Source organism: Pocillopora damicornis, chromosome 4 (assembly GCF_964200805.1).
Source record: "Pocillopora damicornis chromosome 4, jaPocDami1.2, whole genome shotgun sequence".
Classification (NCBI taxonomy): domain Eukaryota; kingdom Metazoa; phylum Cnidaria; class Anthozoa; order Scleractinia; family Pocilloporidae; genus Pocillopora; species Pocillopora damicornis.
In genome coordinates, this window is record NC_142673.1 from 12,306,113 (window position 1) to 12,321,136 (window position 15,024).

The following is a 15,024-nucleotide window of genomic DNA, read 5'->3' on the forward strand; positions in this document are numbered from 1 at the left end:
GCAATGTCCCTGGGTCCTGATAAAGCCTCGACCCTACCAAGGTTCCATGCACCAACTGGGTGTGATACTGTTTCGTCCTCTAGAGGGCGTGGAAAGAAAACGGCTTGGGATGTGAGGAACTTGTTTTCTCAACTGACACCAGTGTTACAAGTCCTCAAAGCATCACCACAAGAGATCACAGAGCAATGCATGGTTGTGCTTAAGAGGTTTGTTGTCCTTATATATGACCGTAAAGCAGCCTTACGAAAGTAAACAAGGAGCAACAAAAGCTCCTTTCAAAGAGGTCTAGAAGCTTAGACAGTATCCCTCCCACTGGAGCATGACTTGAACAGCACGTCAAAAGAGCAGTGTTCCAAGAAGGTTACGTATGGGGCCAAACCCTCCTTTGTCAGAAAGTGCTTCCACAACTCATGGTCACCATTCTGAAAAGCTCTACCGCAAGCAAAGGAATCTTGTTACGAACTCAGTCGATGCGGATGCAGAGCCTCATATAGAGGACGATGCTATTGCTTAAAAGCTAATTTGGCATTCACTGGTTTGTGCAACTGTGGCGGCAACTGCTAACAGCCATAAATATTGACAACGGTGTCACTAGCGACTAGAGCAGATCGACTAAGAATTAGGCATTACATCAATCGTTTGTTGAATTTTGGTTAGATAGGAGAACATTGTAGGATTTCACCTACAGCGCCGTTCAGAGAAGTGTAGCTGAACAATTTACCACAGGTAATCCAAGCCTGTTAACCAAAGCTTATTTATAATAGCTGGTTAATTTTTACTAAAATAACAGAAGAGAATGTCAAATCAACCAAAGACATAAGCTTTATGTTTCTAAAGTAAACAAGTTTTACCAATCGTAATTAAAAAAAATAACGTAAACAGGTATCTTTGACGTTTAACCACAGGGAACCCAAACAATATGATGAATATCATAGAGGATAGTCACGTAATAGCATATGATGAATACGAATGGACAGAAAATGACTCGGTTGTTATGTTTGAAGGCTTTTGTCGCAAATAATTCCCCCAAGCAATGTTGTTAAAGAGGATTTTTTATTCTTAGCTTCGTTTCCATGTTAGCGAATTTCTGACATGCGTGGATTTCGTCACCAGAGGTTAACTTGGATTGGCCCTGTATCAGAAAATGTTAGTCTTAGGGTCATAAGTGCTGTGGCAAAGCTTCGTGCTTTTATCAGTAATTTGAACAATTTTGGTCGATAACCGCTATGTATCACAGAGGTCATGGGTTCAAATCCCGTATGGGCCCGAAAATTGTTTTTCGGGTCTTATTTCAACCACTAGTTCAGTAGTGTTCTTAGCTGCGAGGATCTCTTATATTCGAAATAAGCAGTCTCGGGTGTGGCGAAGACAAAGTTGCGCACGCCCTTAATTTTATTTTTGATGTGCCTAATCCTTCGCCTCTCAGGAACAAATATATCTAATGCAAATTGAATCATTACAGCAATATTGAAAAAACGATTTCGATCACAAACGTTGAATAGAATTGCAACCGGAAGTCAATATTTCTTACAACCATTTTTACACATCTCTGTATAACTGAGTATAGCTCTGTATAGCTCTGTTAAACTGTGTATAGCCCTGTATAGTAGTATATAGCCCTGTATAGCAGTATATAGCCCTGTATAGCCCTTTATAGCCATAATAGCCCTGTATAGCTGTGTATAGCCCTGTATAGCTGTGTATAGCCTTGTCCAGCGTCTATAGCTAAGTATAGCTCTCAACAGCTTTGTATATCCTTGTATATTTATACATAGCCCTGTGTAGGTGTGTATAGTCTTGTATAGCTCTGTGTAGCTATGTATAGCCCTATATAGTCGTGTATAGCTTCGTATATCTCTGTATAGCTGTGTATAGCTCTGCATAGGTGTGTATAGCCTTGCATAGGTGTGTATAGCTCTGTTTAGCGGAGTATAGCTCTGTATAGCTTTGTGTAGCCCTGTATAGCTATTTATAGCCCTTTATAAGTATGTATAGCTCTGTTTATCTGTTATAGCCCTGTATTGCTGTGTATGACCTTGTATAGCTGTGTATAGCCCTGTACAGCCGTGTATAGCTGGGTATAACCCTGTATAGCTCTGTATCGCCTTGAATAGCTGCGTATTGCCCTGTATAGCTGTGTAAAGTTCTGTTTAGCTGTGTACAACCCTGTATAGCCGTGTATAGCTGTGTATATCTTGCATAGCTGTGTATAGCCCTGTATAGGTGTGCAGAGCTCTGTTAAGCTGTGTATAGCTGTTTATAGCCCTGTATAGCTTTGTATAGTCCTGTATAGACGTTTATAGCTCTGCTTAGCTGCGTATAGTTCTGTTTAGCTTTATATAGCCCTATATAGCTATCTATAGCCCTATGTAGGTGTGTATAGCTCTGTTTAGCTGTGTATAGCTCTGTATTGCTGTGCGAAGCCCTTTATAGCTGTATATAGCCCTGTACAGCCGTGTATAGCCCAGTATAGCTCTGTATAGTTGTGTATAGCCTTGTATAGCTGTGTTTAGCTCTTTATAGCTGTGTATAGCCCTGTATAGCTGTGTATTGCTCTGCATAGCTGCGTACAGCTCTGTATAGCTGTGTATAGCCTGTACAGCCGTGTATAGCTGTGTATATCTCTGTATAGCTTTGTATAGCTCTGTATAGCTGTGTATAGCCTTATATGGCCCTGTATAGCTGTGTATAGCTCTGTTTAGCTGTGTATAGTTGTTTATAGTCCTGTATAGCTGATATTGCCCAGTGTAGCTGTGTATGGTTGAATGTGTGTGTAGGATATTACATGTAAAGTATAGGACATTATATGTATGTAAAGTATAGGACATAATATGCATTGGGGACATAAAAATTCCCCATATATAACATACCTCCCGTCAACGGTACGTATGTGAATAACATAAGCAGTCTCGGGTGTGGCCTGCTTGTATGCAGGCAAGTAACCAATCAGGAAAATGAGAGACAACTTTTGCAACTTTTTGCAAACCAGCGCAATACTGAATCAATAAATTATTTGTACAGAATAAAAATCCTGTATTCGAGCAATTGTATGTCTACGAATTTAAAAGGGATGAAATAAAGTGCATGGTCATAGAACCACGAGTCGTGCAATTTTGATCTGAAACCATACATGCGATTTCAAATAAAACTCGCGCTGCGCGCTCGTTCAATTTTGAGATCACGCGTACTGCAGACCAAATTGCACTCCACTCAGTTCAATTACAATTATTTATTTCAATTAATAATTTTTCGAATCATAAATCCGGTAATTTGGACATTGTCGGGCGCGCTAGGCTGCTTTGTGACGTACTTGACGTATTTTGCACAGAATGCGCTCTTGCGCGCGGCCCAAAAGTTCTGGACATGTTTGGGTTTGCGTTCCTCTCAGTTCTGATTGGTTTTAGTGTGCTTCCTTTCATTTATGTCATCACTAAATTAATACCTTTATTAGAAGCATTTGGGGATTGTTTCAGAAGCAAAGAAGAAGTTAGCAGTCAGGACAACTTGGATGAAAATGCTTTTTTACGGGGTTACGGTTACGAACTTGACGGGGTTATAGGCCAAGGGTCATACGCGGACGTTCGGAAAGCTTACTCCATAAAAAGTGAAAGGGAAGTTGCAATCAAGATTGTCCACAAGGAAGAGGTAAAAATAGCTGCCGTACTTAAAATTAGAGTGAACAGCATTTCAATAACCTTAGTGCTAATCCATCCGAACAGATGCATGAAAGATAGTCTAACTCGGCTGAAAAACTTTTCAAAAACATTTTAACATTGTGTAGGTGTGAAAAACATGTTCAAAATTTGTCCAAAAAGTTTAAACCAATGAATTGCTTAATATATATGAATCAAGTGAAAGATATTGCGCCACTTTCTGCTGTAAGACCTTTTTTGGTCCAGTGATAGATGATACAGTTTGAAATTGATAGATTAATCTTAATGACTATCTTTAAAAAAAACTATGAAAAACATGGACAATAAGCTATCTGATTAATAAGAACCAAAAAGGTACAAATTGAATCAATTTTCTTTGATGGGGAAGTTACGACCGGCAGCGTTAAAGTGGCACTTCATTCGATATTCATGATTTTGCAGGTAGCTTCTTCCAGTATTTAAAAGATAATGGAAAGAAACTGTTGATGTGTTGAGTAAAATTTGGATAGGGTCGATGGAGGTTTAGATGAGGTCGTGGGAAAATCATTAAATCATCATGAACTGAGGTCCAGGAAAAAGCTACGAAGATCAAATCCCTTTTTAGGTGAATATTTCTGTTTATCATAAAATCTGTGATATAAGGGAAAGGCCGATCGATACGGCTTTCCCCTAACCTCAAAGAACTGTTACTCTAGTCTTTATAAATTTTTTCACTTTTCCCCGATTTTTTAAAGGATGATGATGGGAAAAAGAGCAGATTCTTGAAGAGAGAAATAGAGATTCTTAAATGGCTGAACCACAAGAACGTGATCCGAGTATTTGACTTGATTGACGGAGAGAATAAATTCTTTATTGTGATGGAAATGGCTCCTAAGGGTGATCTCCTGTCTCTCTTACTCAAACGCTACAAACTAACAGAGAACGAGGCAAAACCTATGTTTAAATCAATAGTGGATGGTGTTCTATACTGCCATAAAAAGGGTGAGTGTAAAGACGGGCAAAAAAGTTGCAATTGACTATTCGTGTTTTCCTGTGTACAGTAGATCCTTGTTAACTCGAGCTTCCTGTTGACTCATTTTGGGCAAATTTTTTTGTCATTTCGACTTGAACTCCTTTTACTCCTGTATTGCCGTGTTAGACATTTCTAAGGAGTTTTATGTTGCGTATGCGCAATTTTTCTAAGTTTTGCGTGGAACATTTTTTGCGTTTCGGCCGGGATGAATTAAAATTTATTTCGGGAACTTAAATCTGCGATTTTCTGTTATAGTATTAGAACATAAAGCAGGAATTTTCGAGTTTTTCCTCTCCGGTATAATTTCTTTGTAGATCAAGAACTATCCACAAAATTCATGGCAAAAATTGAAACCTGGAAAAATTTTCTTGCTCATACGGCAAACCTCATTCGGAGTGAGGTAATACCTTTTATGCTTCCAGGAGTTACCCACAGAGACCTCAAGCTTGAAAACATTCTTCTTTCTGAGAAAAACGAACCGATTGTTACCGATTTTGGCTTCGCTCGTTACATTGGAGCAGCTTCGGATCAAAGAACTCGAAGTAGAACGTTCTGTGGCTCATATGCATACGTTGCCCCAGAGATTCTGCAAGGTAATTCTATGGATAAATATCAGTCTTCTATAAATCCTTCATAAAGAGCCAAGAAAGCTGGTCACCTCGCTGCCCATTTATGGAGTGTCGAAAGTAATGCGGGATGGCATTGGTTTTGCTTTACAAGCTCTGTGATTGGTCCAGAAAACTCGTGCCACTCTTTCAACCAATCTGATGCAAAACTAAACCCAATCATGACTTGGCCGCCTGCGTTTCCTGCTCTTTCGGCAGTTTTAATGGTTGCTAATGATGATTTGTTTTGCTATACCTCCTAACACCAATTTTTAATTAGTTTTTCTTGCTCAAATAAAGTGCTTTTGGCACTGGCTCGATGACTAGTATTCTCAATTGTGGCTTGATGATCATGTGTAAAAAAGGAACAGTTAATTTTCCTTTAGAGATGTCCTTGATAACTTTCATGCAGTTTTCTTTTCAGTGAGTAGTGTTGTCTTTTGTCAGGTATTCCTTACGATGGCATGGCCAGTGACGTGTGGAGTCTTGGGGTTGTTTTGTACACCTTGTTATGTGGAAGTTTTCCGTTTGATGACTCAAATCCAAAGACTCTTTTACAGGAAACAACTTCTGGTGAACTGGAATATCCCACTCACGCTTCCGATCTTTCTGATCAGGTAACTACTTCTGAAATTCTTTTTGCGCACTTTTTATTTATTAATTTTTTTATTTTACAGCCCATTCGACGACGTGCTGCTTTGAAGGGACCTTCAATGTGAAACTAGGGTTTCTAGCGCTCAAATCCTTAGCGCTATAAGGAGGAATACTTAGAATCAAATTAGTTGTGATAATTTTTCACTTAAGGACGAAAACGAAAACCATCAAAAATCCTTTCACCAAAATCTAACCTCCCAAATCCATTTTTCTTATTTTTTAATCTCAAAAACACCCAGAGGTGATTTTATAAAAAAATGAAGAGTAGTGTTCTCAGGTTATCGGAAATATATGTTCTCAGTTGTACTGACTGCATTCCATCTTTCACCCAAGTCAGTACATGTTACAAGTATTGGTTTACAACAAATGACATGCCCTGATTAAAAAGATTGCGTTATTATATGTCATGACCATACTGGTTTACAATTCGTTTTACCTTAAAAACATGCCATTTCAGTTTCAACTTTCAAAACTTACAGTATGCAAGGTGGTTGTTACACGAGTTTTGTTTAACTGACCACGTTGTCAGCTACAGTTGGTTCATACACAGGCGGCCCAAGCTCCAGCTGTGAGATGATCATCTTGCGCATTAACAGTCATGGCGGAACTATAAGAGTTTGAATGGGAATTTTTACGAACGCTTGAAGGAATTAAAAAATACGACAAATTCTCAATAAAAATACCTCACCTTACTTCCACAGCGTATCATTTGTTATCTGGCCGCTTTCTTTGATGAAAAGAACCCATTTTAGCGAGTTGTCCATTTCGAGGTTTTCCAAGTTCATAAGAAAAGCCCAAAGCTGAACACTCCATTTCCGAACGCCCGATCCGAGAAGCGAAAAATCCCAGCGCAAAATGACCGGGCGGCCACAAATCTAACGCAGAATCCGAGCACATGTACTTTAGTTTCATTTCAATTCACTACAAACTCAATCTTTCCCGTGCAACCGACGCTAAGCCGCAGTTTGCTTCAAAAATTTCCGGTGTAAAGGTTTCTAACAGCCCGCGTACACATCAACCTTGACACACGGCCATTGAAAACCAGCTCGGTAACCCTACCTCCTTTTTAAACTGAGCCTCGCTGGGGACTACACCGTAACTTGGCACCCATGGTGCTAAGACAATTTATTCATGCCAAGTTACGGTGTGGTCCCTGGCGAGATTCAATTTGAAAAGGAGGTAGGGTTTTCAACGGTCGTGTGTCAAGGTTGATGTGTACGCGGGCTGTTAGAAACCTCTAAATTGGAAATTTTTGAAGCAAACTGCGGCTTAGCGTCGGTTGCACGGGAAAGATTGAGTTTGTAGTGAACTGAAATGAAACTACAGTACATGTGCTCGGGTTCTGCGTTGGATTTGTGGCTACCCGGTCATTTCGCGCTGGGATTTTTCGCTAAAATGGGTTCTTTTCATCAAAGTAAGCGGTCAGATAACAAGTGATACGCTGTGGAAGTAAGGTGAGTTATTTTTACTGAGAATTTGTCGTATTTTTTAATTCCATAGAGCGGTCGTAAATATTCCCATACGAACTCTTATAATTCCGCCATGGCTGTTATTGCGCAAGATGATCATCTCACAAGTGGAGCTTGGGCCACCTTTGGTTTGTATTGATCCTGCACCACAGTGGTAGGGCACACAAGGTACTATTGTTTAGAGTACCATAGGTTCAGCTCCAAGTGCCATTGTGACCGAGTTACTGTATACTGACCGGAAATACACTCAATAGCCCTAACCAAACCCAAAAACTATCTCCTAAGCAATTAAATATCGTCCAAAAATTCCAGAATAGAGTCTTTCCAATGAAAAATTCCTCGAGTAAGCATTACCCATATCACAACAGAGTGATCTCAAGCTTTCTTTCATTTTGTTTTTCTCTCTTTTTCTTTTCAGACAAAAGATTTGATCAAAAAAATGTTGTCAGCTAATGTTAGAGAAAGAATTACACTGGCTGAAGTGATGGATCATCCTTGGTTACAAGAAGACGCGACTGCCTCATAAACTGACAAAATGCCTGGCAGACCCTTACTTTTTAATTCCTCTTTGCTAAAACGACTTGTCTCGAGAGGCTTTTGAAAATCAGCGTGATTAGGAAAAATTCATAACCATCTAGACAATGACGATATTTGGTACAAGGCTCATGAATCAGGACAGTGAGAGCGTTTCAGCTCAAGGATGATGCTTATTAATAGGCCGAAAATAACTCGTTACTGAAAAAATTGTCTTAATGTACTTCTCAACAAAGCGATTAGCTGAAAATAAAGTTGCTTATAGCCGCCTTTGTTTGGTTAACTTTTTTTTACCCATAATCATTTCTTTATCTCTCGCTGGTCCGTACCATATCAGAAAAAAAGCCGGCAGAGGGAGACGTCCACGTGCAAATTTCATTATCTCTCCACGTGTACATTTTTACCCGTGCGATACTGAGTCAACTTCTCTCGGCGAGCAGCAAAGTGAGGAACGTAGCCTTCACTACGCATCATCAGTCAGTTTATTTGGCTGTTATGGATTAGAACTTTTGGTAAAATTTCCGCACAGCCCCATACTACATTATGCATTCAGTTCTTGGATAGAGAAAACAATGACAAAAACAATAGATTGGGAAAACAGATTTTTTTTACAATAGTATGGGGCTGTGCGAAAATTTTACCGAACTTTTTTCGGCAACCTGTCGTCCAAATAATTCGCATTCTGCCTTTGTCCTCAAGGAAGGTCAAACACTACTGATTTATTCTTATTCTCCCCAGGCTCTCGCTCGTTTTCTCCAGTAAAAGGTACGCGTCCCAGATTGCACATGCTCTCGTGGATAATTTTTTTCAAAATCCTTCGATCTTTGAAAATTTTGCCCTGAATTAACTGATTGCTAGTAAATGAAGCTTGAATATGAATGTAGTTCAATCCTTGATCTGCGATGACGAACCGTTGGGTTATGTTCAAAAGATTATTTGCATAATTTACGTCACCTATCAAATTCCATTTCCTTAGCAGCGGGCAAGCGTCTCCAAAAGATCAAAACGCCAAAACTTCAAAATGGCGATATGGCCAACAGCCTTGATATCTGTATTATTTGTTGTCATCCATTTCGCAGGAGTAACTTGGGCGGCTAATGCAGCCCGTAACAGGGAAATAACTGCAAACTCAACTTGTGGTTCGCCGCCAGAAATTTTTTACAGTGTTGTAGAAAGAAAAAAATCACCCAGATATAGGATCAAGTCTTATTGTAATGCAACCGATTCCATCCTATCGCACAACGCATCGAAGATGGTGGATGGAAAATATGAAACGTGGTGGCAGTCATCGGCCTCTATTGATAAAGTATCTATCACAATTAATTTGCGGGGAGAATATCAGAAGGTACGATATGAGTTTAGGAAGTTAATCTACGCCGATATTGATCAGTTGCCATAGAGCGATCGAGAGCTAGAATCGTAATTTGCCGCTAAGCACGTTTGGCTTCTTCACTCGATCATTTCGTTGTAGAATTCGCGTTCGATTGAACGTTTGTTAGAGAGAAGTTCATTTTCGCGAATCATGACAAATTTAGTTTGGCGTATCGGTCTTTCGCCTTGATTCTGACACATACCGTTAAATTCAATTTAAATTCCACTGTTACTAAAGGTTGTAGCCGGAAAACTCTCGCTTGTGGCTTTTGCAGTTAGCTGCAATAGTCGCTAATTTGTTAATTTTTATGTTCCTTTTTTTGTATCGAGTTTATGGTTTAATGAGTCTATTTACCCTACAAACTGCTGTGCTTCTTATTGGATCCTGTTTTGTATACGCTAATGTTAAATTACAATTTTAAATATTAAGAGATCCGATCCATAATATCTGGGGTTCTGAAGATAGAGTATGCGATATCTTCACATTGATTCGATGCACAAAAAGAAAGGGAAAAAAAAGGAGAAAATCGATTGGCTTAATATAATACTGTTGTTGTTAGCAGAGGTCGATGTTAACAGACAAACATTGATAGTATCAAACTGAGTTATTATTTAATTAATGAGGAAAATGTTTTTTGTCGTTTATTTTTATTACATTTGGTATTATTGTACTGATACCTATCCCTAAAATTTGTATTTTTGGATGATGTTTCTTTTTACTGTCAATGAAAAGAACACAACGAGTACTTCAGGACGCTGGATGTCGGATTTGTTTAGTCCCTCTCTAAGTATAGCATATTGTGCAACTTCTTTACTTTACCTTCTTTTTGAAAGTGTTTTCTACATCTCTCAAAAAGAACCCGATGGATTAGGAAGTCCTGGAATTTTGTTAATTAGAAAGCATAAAATATATTTCTGTTTTTTTGATATCTAGATAATCTCATGAATGAAATAACATTCAATTAGCCATTCTGCAATCATTTTGATCTGAAATACATTTTGAAGTATGGCATATATAGATGAATGTTTTACTATTGGTAAGACAGCTGCTAAGATCATACAATAACCCCACAAATGTGGGTTGTTGGTCTCATCTCCAACCTGGATCCTTGAATGTCAAAAATTTTTGAAAAAAGAGTGAAGTTTCAAACTTCAATCTTTAAGGCAAGGGTGGCCACTAGACTTGTTTGTTGATTTCTTTTTGTGATTTTATCTCAATATCAGTATTATTACGTCAACAAGTTGGTGATAACATTTGGAGAATACTACCGACCAGGTCAACTTGTCTTCTACAAGTCCAGTGATTATGGTCAGAGTTATCAACCCTGGCATTTTTTTGTTTCAACTGAAGATGAATGTCAAGAAAAGTTTAACAGACCTCATCGGTCTAATCCTGTCAGAGTAGACCAAGTCCTCTGCACTGTTTATCCGACTGAATCTAAGGATATTAATGATGTTGTAAGTAATCTATGATTTAAGTTAACATTTTATCGCAGGCAATTTTTAATACTTGATTACAGAGACCCTTTACACAATCATTTACTTCAAATGCTTCGATGTTTTGGCTGAGGTCAATGAATTGGCCATCTAGCTCTCACTTATCTTTCCCTTATTTCCTCATTCCATGGTATCATGGGGAAAACATGGTAAGCGGTTTAGAACATCTCCATGCAGGGAACAGTGCTCAAGTACTACCCCTAGAGATAGTGCTCATGCTCAGCAATGGTGCTCAGATTATTATACTCGGTCATCAACCTAAAGCAGTGGTCAGACTTAAGTGCTACAACTGTATTCCCAAGTAGGTGAACAGCCACATAGTCTGAAGGTGGCCTGAGACTCATCATAATCTCGGTCTGTTTGTCCAAAGATTGTGTTACATTGCCCTTACTTATGTCTACGTACTGTAAGGCATTCCTGCGACACTGGATTTAATGTCACCTTAAAATAAAAATGGTAACATTAAAAATTATCAGTGTTAATGTCCTCTGTACCTCAGTACTCAGCTATGTTGTGCAGGTAAGGACCAATCAAATTTGCTGGTAGAGTTATGAAATGCATTGTATTACATACAATCTGGTGATACTTAGTTAAACAGCATCTTTTCCATTAAGCTAATTGTGATGTTTTCATCCTGTCAGGTGTCTTTGATTGTTGTTGGACCAAGAGGAGATGTCGAAAATCCTTCAGATAAACTGCTGGTTTGTTAACTGATGATGCATTGAATTGCTATTCTATTGTTTTTTAGTTAAATTTTGTCAAAACATCACTGTAAAACTCTTAAAGTATACCAGAGCTACAGCAGGAGAAAAAACATTTACATATGCAAATTAACATACATTTTAAGTCAGTCAAGTGCTAGAATTTGTGAATTATGTTTTCTTGTTCCTTATACTATTCCCCACAGTGGGAGAGCCAGTGGCTTTATGGTTAGTGTGTAGGACTCCTGCATGATAGGTCTGGGCTCTAGATATGACCAGGTCATTGTGTTGTGTTCTTGAGGAAAACAATTTACTCTCATGGTGCCTCTCTCTACCCTGGAGTGTAATTGATTGAGCACTGAAAAATTGTCAGGGAAGCCTGATGAAATACTGGAGGGTAGCCTCATGTTGGACTGGCATCCCATGGGGGGAGTATTAATGCTTGTAGTTGCTTCATGCTATGGAAACTGGAATTAGCTTCAGCTGAATGGGTCATTTGACTCATGTACAGACTTAACCTTTCACCATACCCCACAAGAAGTGAACATGCAAATAGCAGTATAAGAGGAAGAGTTCCTGTGAGCATATCTATCCATCTATTTAAGCCCATTGCTCCTTCTGAGGCAATAAGGCCATCAACAATAGTCTGCCAGGACCTCTGTTCTGGGCCATCTTTTCTAATAATTGATATCCATGATATCAGCCTTCAGTGCTTCTGCTAGTATTCCGTCAGATCCTGAAGCCTTTCTATTTCTCAGAAGCTAAATGGCCATCTTAATCTCTTCTTTAATTGGCTTTCTGCAGTCTACAGGGAGGTTTTCTTCTGCTGGCTGAATGTCTGGGGGCTTTACTGGACTTGGTCTGTTGAGCAGCTCCTCAAAATATTCTATAGCAGTGGTGTTTTTCAAGGGTGGGGTTGCTGACCCCACGTCTAACCCTCCTCCTTTACATAGGCTTGGGACCAGCAAGTGGCTCAAAATAACCACTACGTGGAGTTAAAAGATTGTTTTAATGGTGTCTACATTTTTCATTTGTCAAAAACTCAGTTTATAATATGTAGGAGAATCACTTGCTATAGTAGTTTGGAGCTGTGAGGGTAATAGATGCATAAATCAGAAGAATTCATTTTATCACTTAATATGTATACTTTTTAATATAGTGCTTTTTGATAGGGAAAAGTAATGTTATTCAATATAATAATTGTTTGATGTAGGAATGGATGAATGTCACCAATGTGCGCTTGCAGTTTATGTCACTTTTTCGCATTTTTGATCCACTGGCTGTCAAATGGGTATGAATAAAATTGATGCATGTTATTTATTAATTCAATTGATTTTTCTGCTCTTTCCTTATAATATTGTAAATAACACATAATTCTTGGCACCTGCCAGTGTGTTAGAGATTTGTGGGTGCAATGGTCAGTAACTTGGTCATGACAAGGAGAAGTCAAAGTTCAAAGCATGGCCAGGTCATTGTGTCACATTCTTGGTCAAGACACTTTACTTCCTTAACTCTCCCAAAGTGTATGGGAAAATTAGACTTATTAATCCTTTTACTTATAGGAGTGACTGACTTCAGATAAAGGAAACTATCACCTACTTAGGAGGCTCCTGATTGCCAACAAATTCTCCTTGTCACTTCTATGGGAAATGTTTGAAGAGCAGGGTGGAGAATACAATATAATGCCTATTTTAGGGAAAAGGTTCAAATGCAGATTTTCCCAAACAGTATGACCCACTTGGCTCATGTGTAGACCTAAACCTCCAGTTATTTATTTTTTCAAGCAATTTTAAATTTTTTTCCATATCCTTTTACCTTTTGTCAAAACCTGATACAAAAGAAAACAAGAATCAAAATGCTTTCAAGACTAAAGAAATTGAATATTAATTTTGAACCATTACATCTTCAATTTGTTTCAATCACTTCATGTTTCTTATTCTGTTGGTTTTGAAGTTTTTTGTGATAGCATGAACATTGAGAGAATAATTAAAATTACTTCAGAGCGAATGTTAAATTGTGGAATGACACGGGCAATTAAAGAAGTTGTCTCAAATTAACTCCTGTTTTTGTTCTTAATTTTATACCATAGCATCACTATGCTGTAAGAGAAGTTGAGGTAGATGCCTACTGTGTATGCAATGGACAAGGAAATGGAATAGATTGTAAATTCAATGATACACTGGGTGAAAATGAGTGTGTTTGTCAAGAGGGAGCATGTGGTATTGATTGTGGAAGATGCTGTCCCGCCTACAATCAGTATCCATGGAAACCAGGAAACAGGGGCCCTCTTGTGGCTGATAAGGATGCTGCATGCCAACGTAAGTTACTGAGGAAGTTGATCCCATTAACTCTGTTTACTAGGTAATGATTGTACATTTTTTTTTCGCTATTGATCCCTTTCAACTAAATTTAACTAACTTGTAACTGTGTATGAAAATTTAGAGAGAGGTGATTCTTAAATTTTAGAACTGATTAACAAAAACTATATTGTAACATAGCTAGTAAATTTGTCTAATCAAATTCAATTGTGCGAGCGTGCTTCATATTCCTATTGTGCATGCTCATGACATCAGCAAACAAATCCCTTGAGAAAAAAAAATTTCCATCGGGTTGAAAATGTAATTAAACAATTGGTTCATATGTCAGCTGTGTGTTCATTGAGATATGAAGCACTTGGGAAGTTTGGAGAGCACTCAAGAAGCTAGAGTTGCTCTCGGTTACGCCTTGAGCAACTCTCACGTATCTTTCATGCTCTCCAAACTTCCCTTGTGCTTCATATCTTGATGAACACACGCTGACGCATGAACCAATTGTTAATTACAATAAGAAGATTTTATTACTCTCCTCAATTTTTGTTCTTTCTTTATTTGATATAGTTTGCAACTGTCATAACCATAGTGCAGTGTGTGTTTACAACGAGACAGTAGCTCAGATGAAGAAGAGTTTAAACATCCATGGGAATTATTCTGGTGGAGGTGTCTGTCAAAATTGTCAGGTAATCCTTGTTTTACCTATGATTTCCTTACCATGTACTGCTTCATGTTAGTCTTGTGAAAAAATTTATTTGAATTTGTAACAAAATACAGGCTGTATAGGCAGCACACAAAAGCTGGCCAGAGTTGGTGTGTTTGCAAAGCTGCAAGAGTGATGGCAACGAGTGACTTACACCTCATACCAACAAATATTTTATTCTCTGTTGCAACACTGTTCGATGAATATGTCACAATTGATTTTGTGAATTATTGTTGCATTCTTGTAGGACAATACTGAAGGGATTAACTGTGAAGTGTGCAAGCCATTTTTCTACAGACCAAGAAATAAATTGCAGTGGGACAAAGATGCTTGTCGAGGTACTACATTAGTTTTCCCTTTTGTTTTTAAAACTGATTTTGTTAATGTCTCTGTTACATGTCCAAAACTGAATATTTAATGCATGGCAATCTCTAAATAGGTACATAATACATAATATGTATGTAAACTATACAAAGGTTTGTGCGATATTATGGTAATATATGTTGGTGCAATGAA

At 38.3% G+C, this 15,024-nt stretch overlaps 2 protein-coding genes and 1 long non-coding RNA gene across 3 annotated transcripts in view; 2 read left to right on the forward strand and 1 right to left on the reverse strand.

The window, feature by feature from the left end:
- The first annotated feature begins 3,265 nt into the window (after positions 1–3,265).
- Positions 3,266–8,197, forward strand: LOC113677620 (testis-specific serine/threonine-protein kinase 3). The gene is made up of 5 exons (XM_027194458.2): positions 3,266–3,645; positions 4,388–4,634; positions 5,088–5,258; positions 5,718–5,887; positions 7,812–8,197. Exons 1-5 carry the CDS (start codon positions 3,364–3,366, stop codon positions 7,917–7,919), a joined length of 978 nt encoding a protein of 325 aa, XP_027050259.2. The 5' UTR covers positions 3,266–3,363; the 3' UTR covers positions 7,920–8,197.
- LOC149046833 (uncharacterized) lies at positions 6,277–6,877 on the reverse strand. The gene is made up of 2 exons (XR_016185527.1): positions 6,613–6,877; positions 6,277–6,531 (listed from the first exon to the last, which is right to left on the reverse strand). It is a non-coding gene; the product is annotated as an uncharacterized LOC149046833 (long non-coding RNA).
- A 694-nt stretch (positions 8,198–8,891) lies between the features above and the next one.
- The window catches only part of LOC113677613 (laminin subunit alpha), a 35,951-nt gene continuing 29,818 nt past the window's right edge, over positions 8,892–15,024 (forward strand). Inside the window, exons 1-7 of the mRNA XM_089202712.1 lie at positions 8,892–9,272; positions 10,523–10,756; positions 11,437–11,496; positions 12,710–12,787; positions 13,586–13,814; positions 14,373–14,491; positions 14,756–14,846. Coding sequence (XP_089058838.1) covers positions 8,949–9,272; positions 10,523–10,756; positions 11,437–11,496; positions 12,710–12,787; positions 13,586–13,814; positions 14,373–14,491; positions 14,756–14,846 — 1,135 coding nt within the window. The 5' untranslated portion in view covers positions 8,892–8,948. The remainder of the gene's footprint in view (positions 9,273–10,522; positions 10,757–11,436; positions 11,497–12,709; positions 12,788–13,585; positions 13,815–14,372; positions 14,492–14,755; positions 14,847–15,024) is intronic.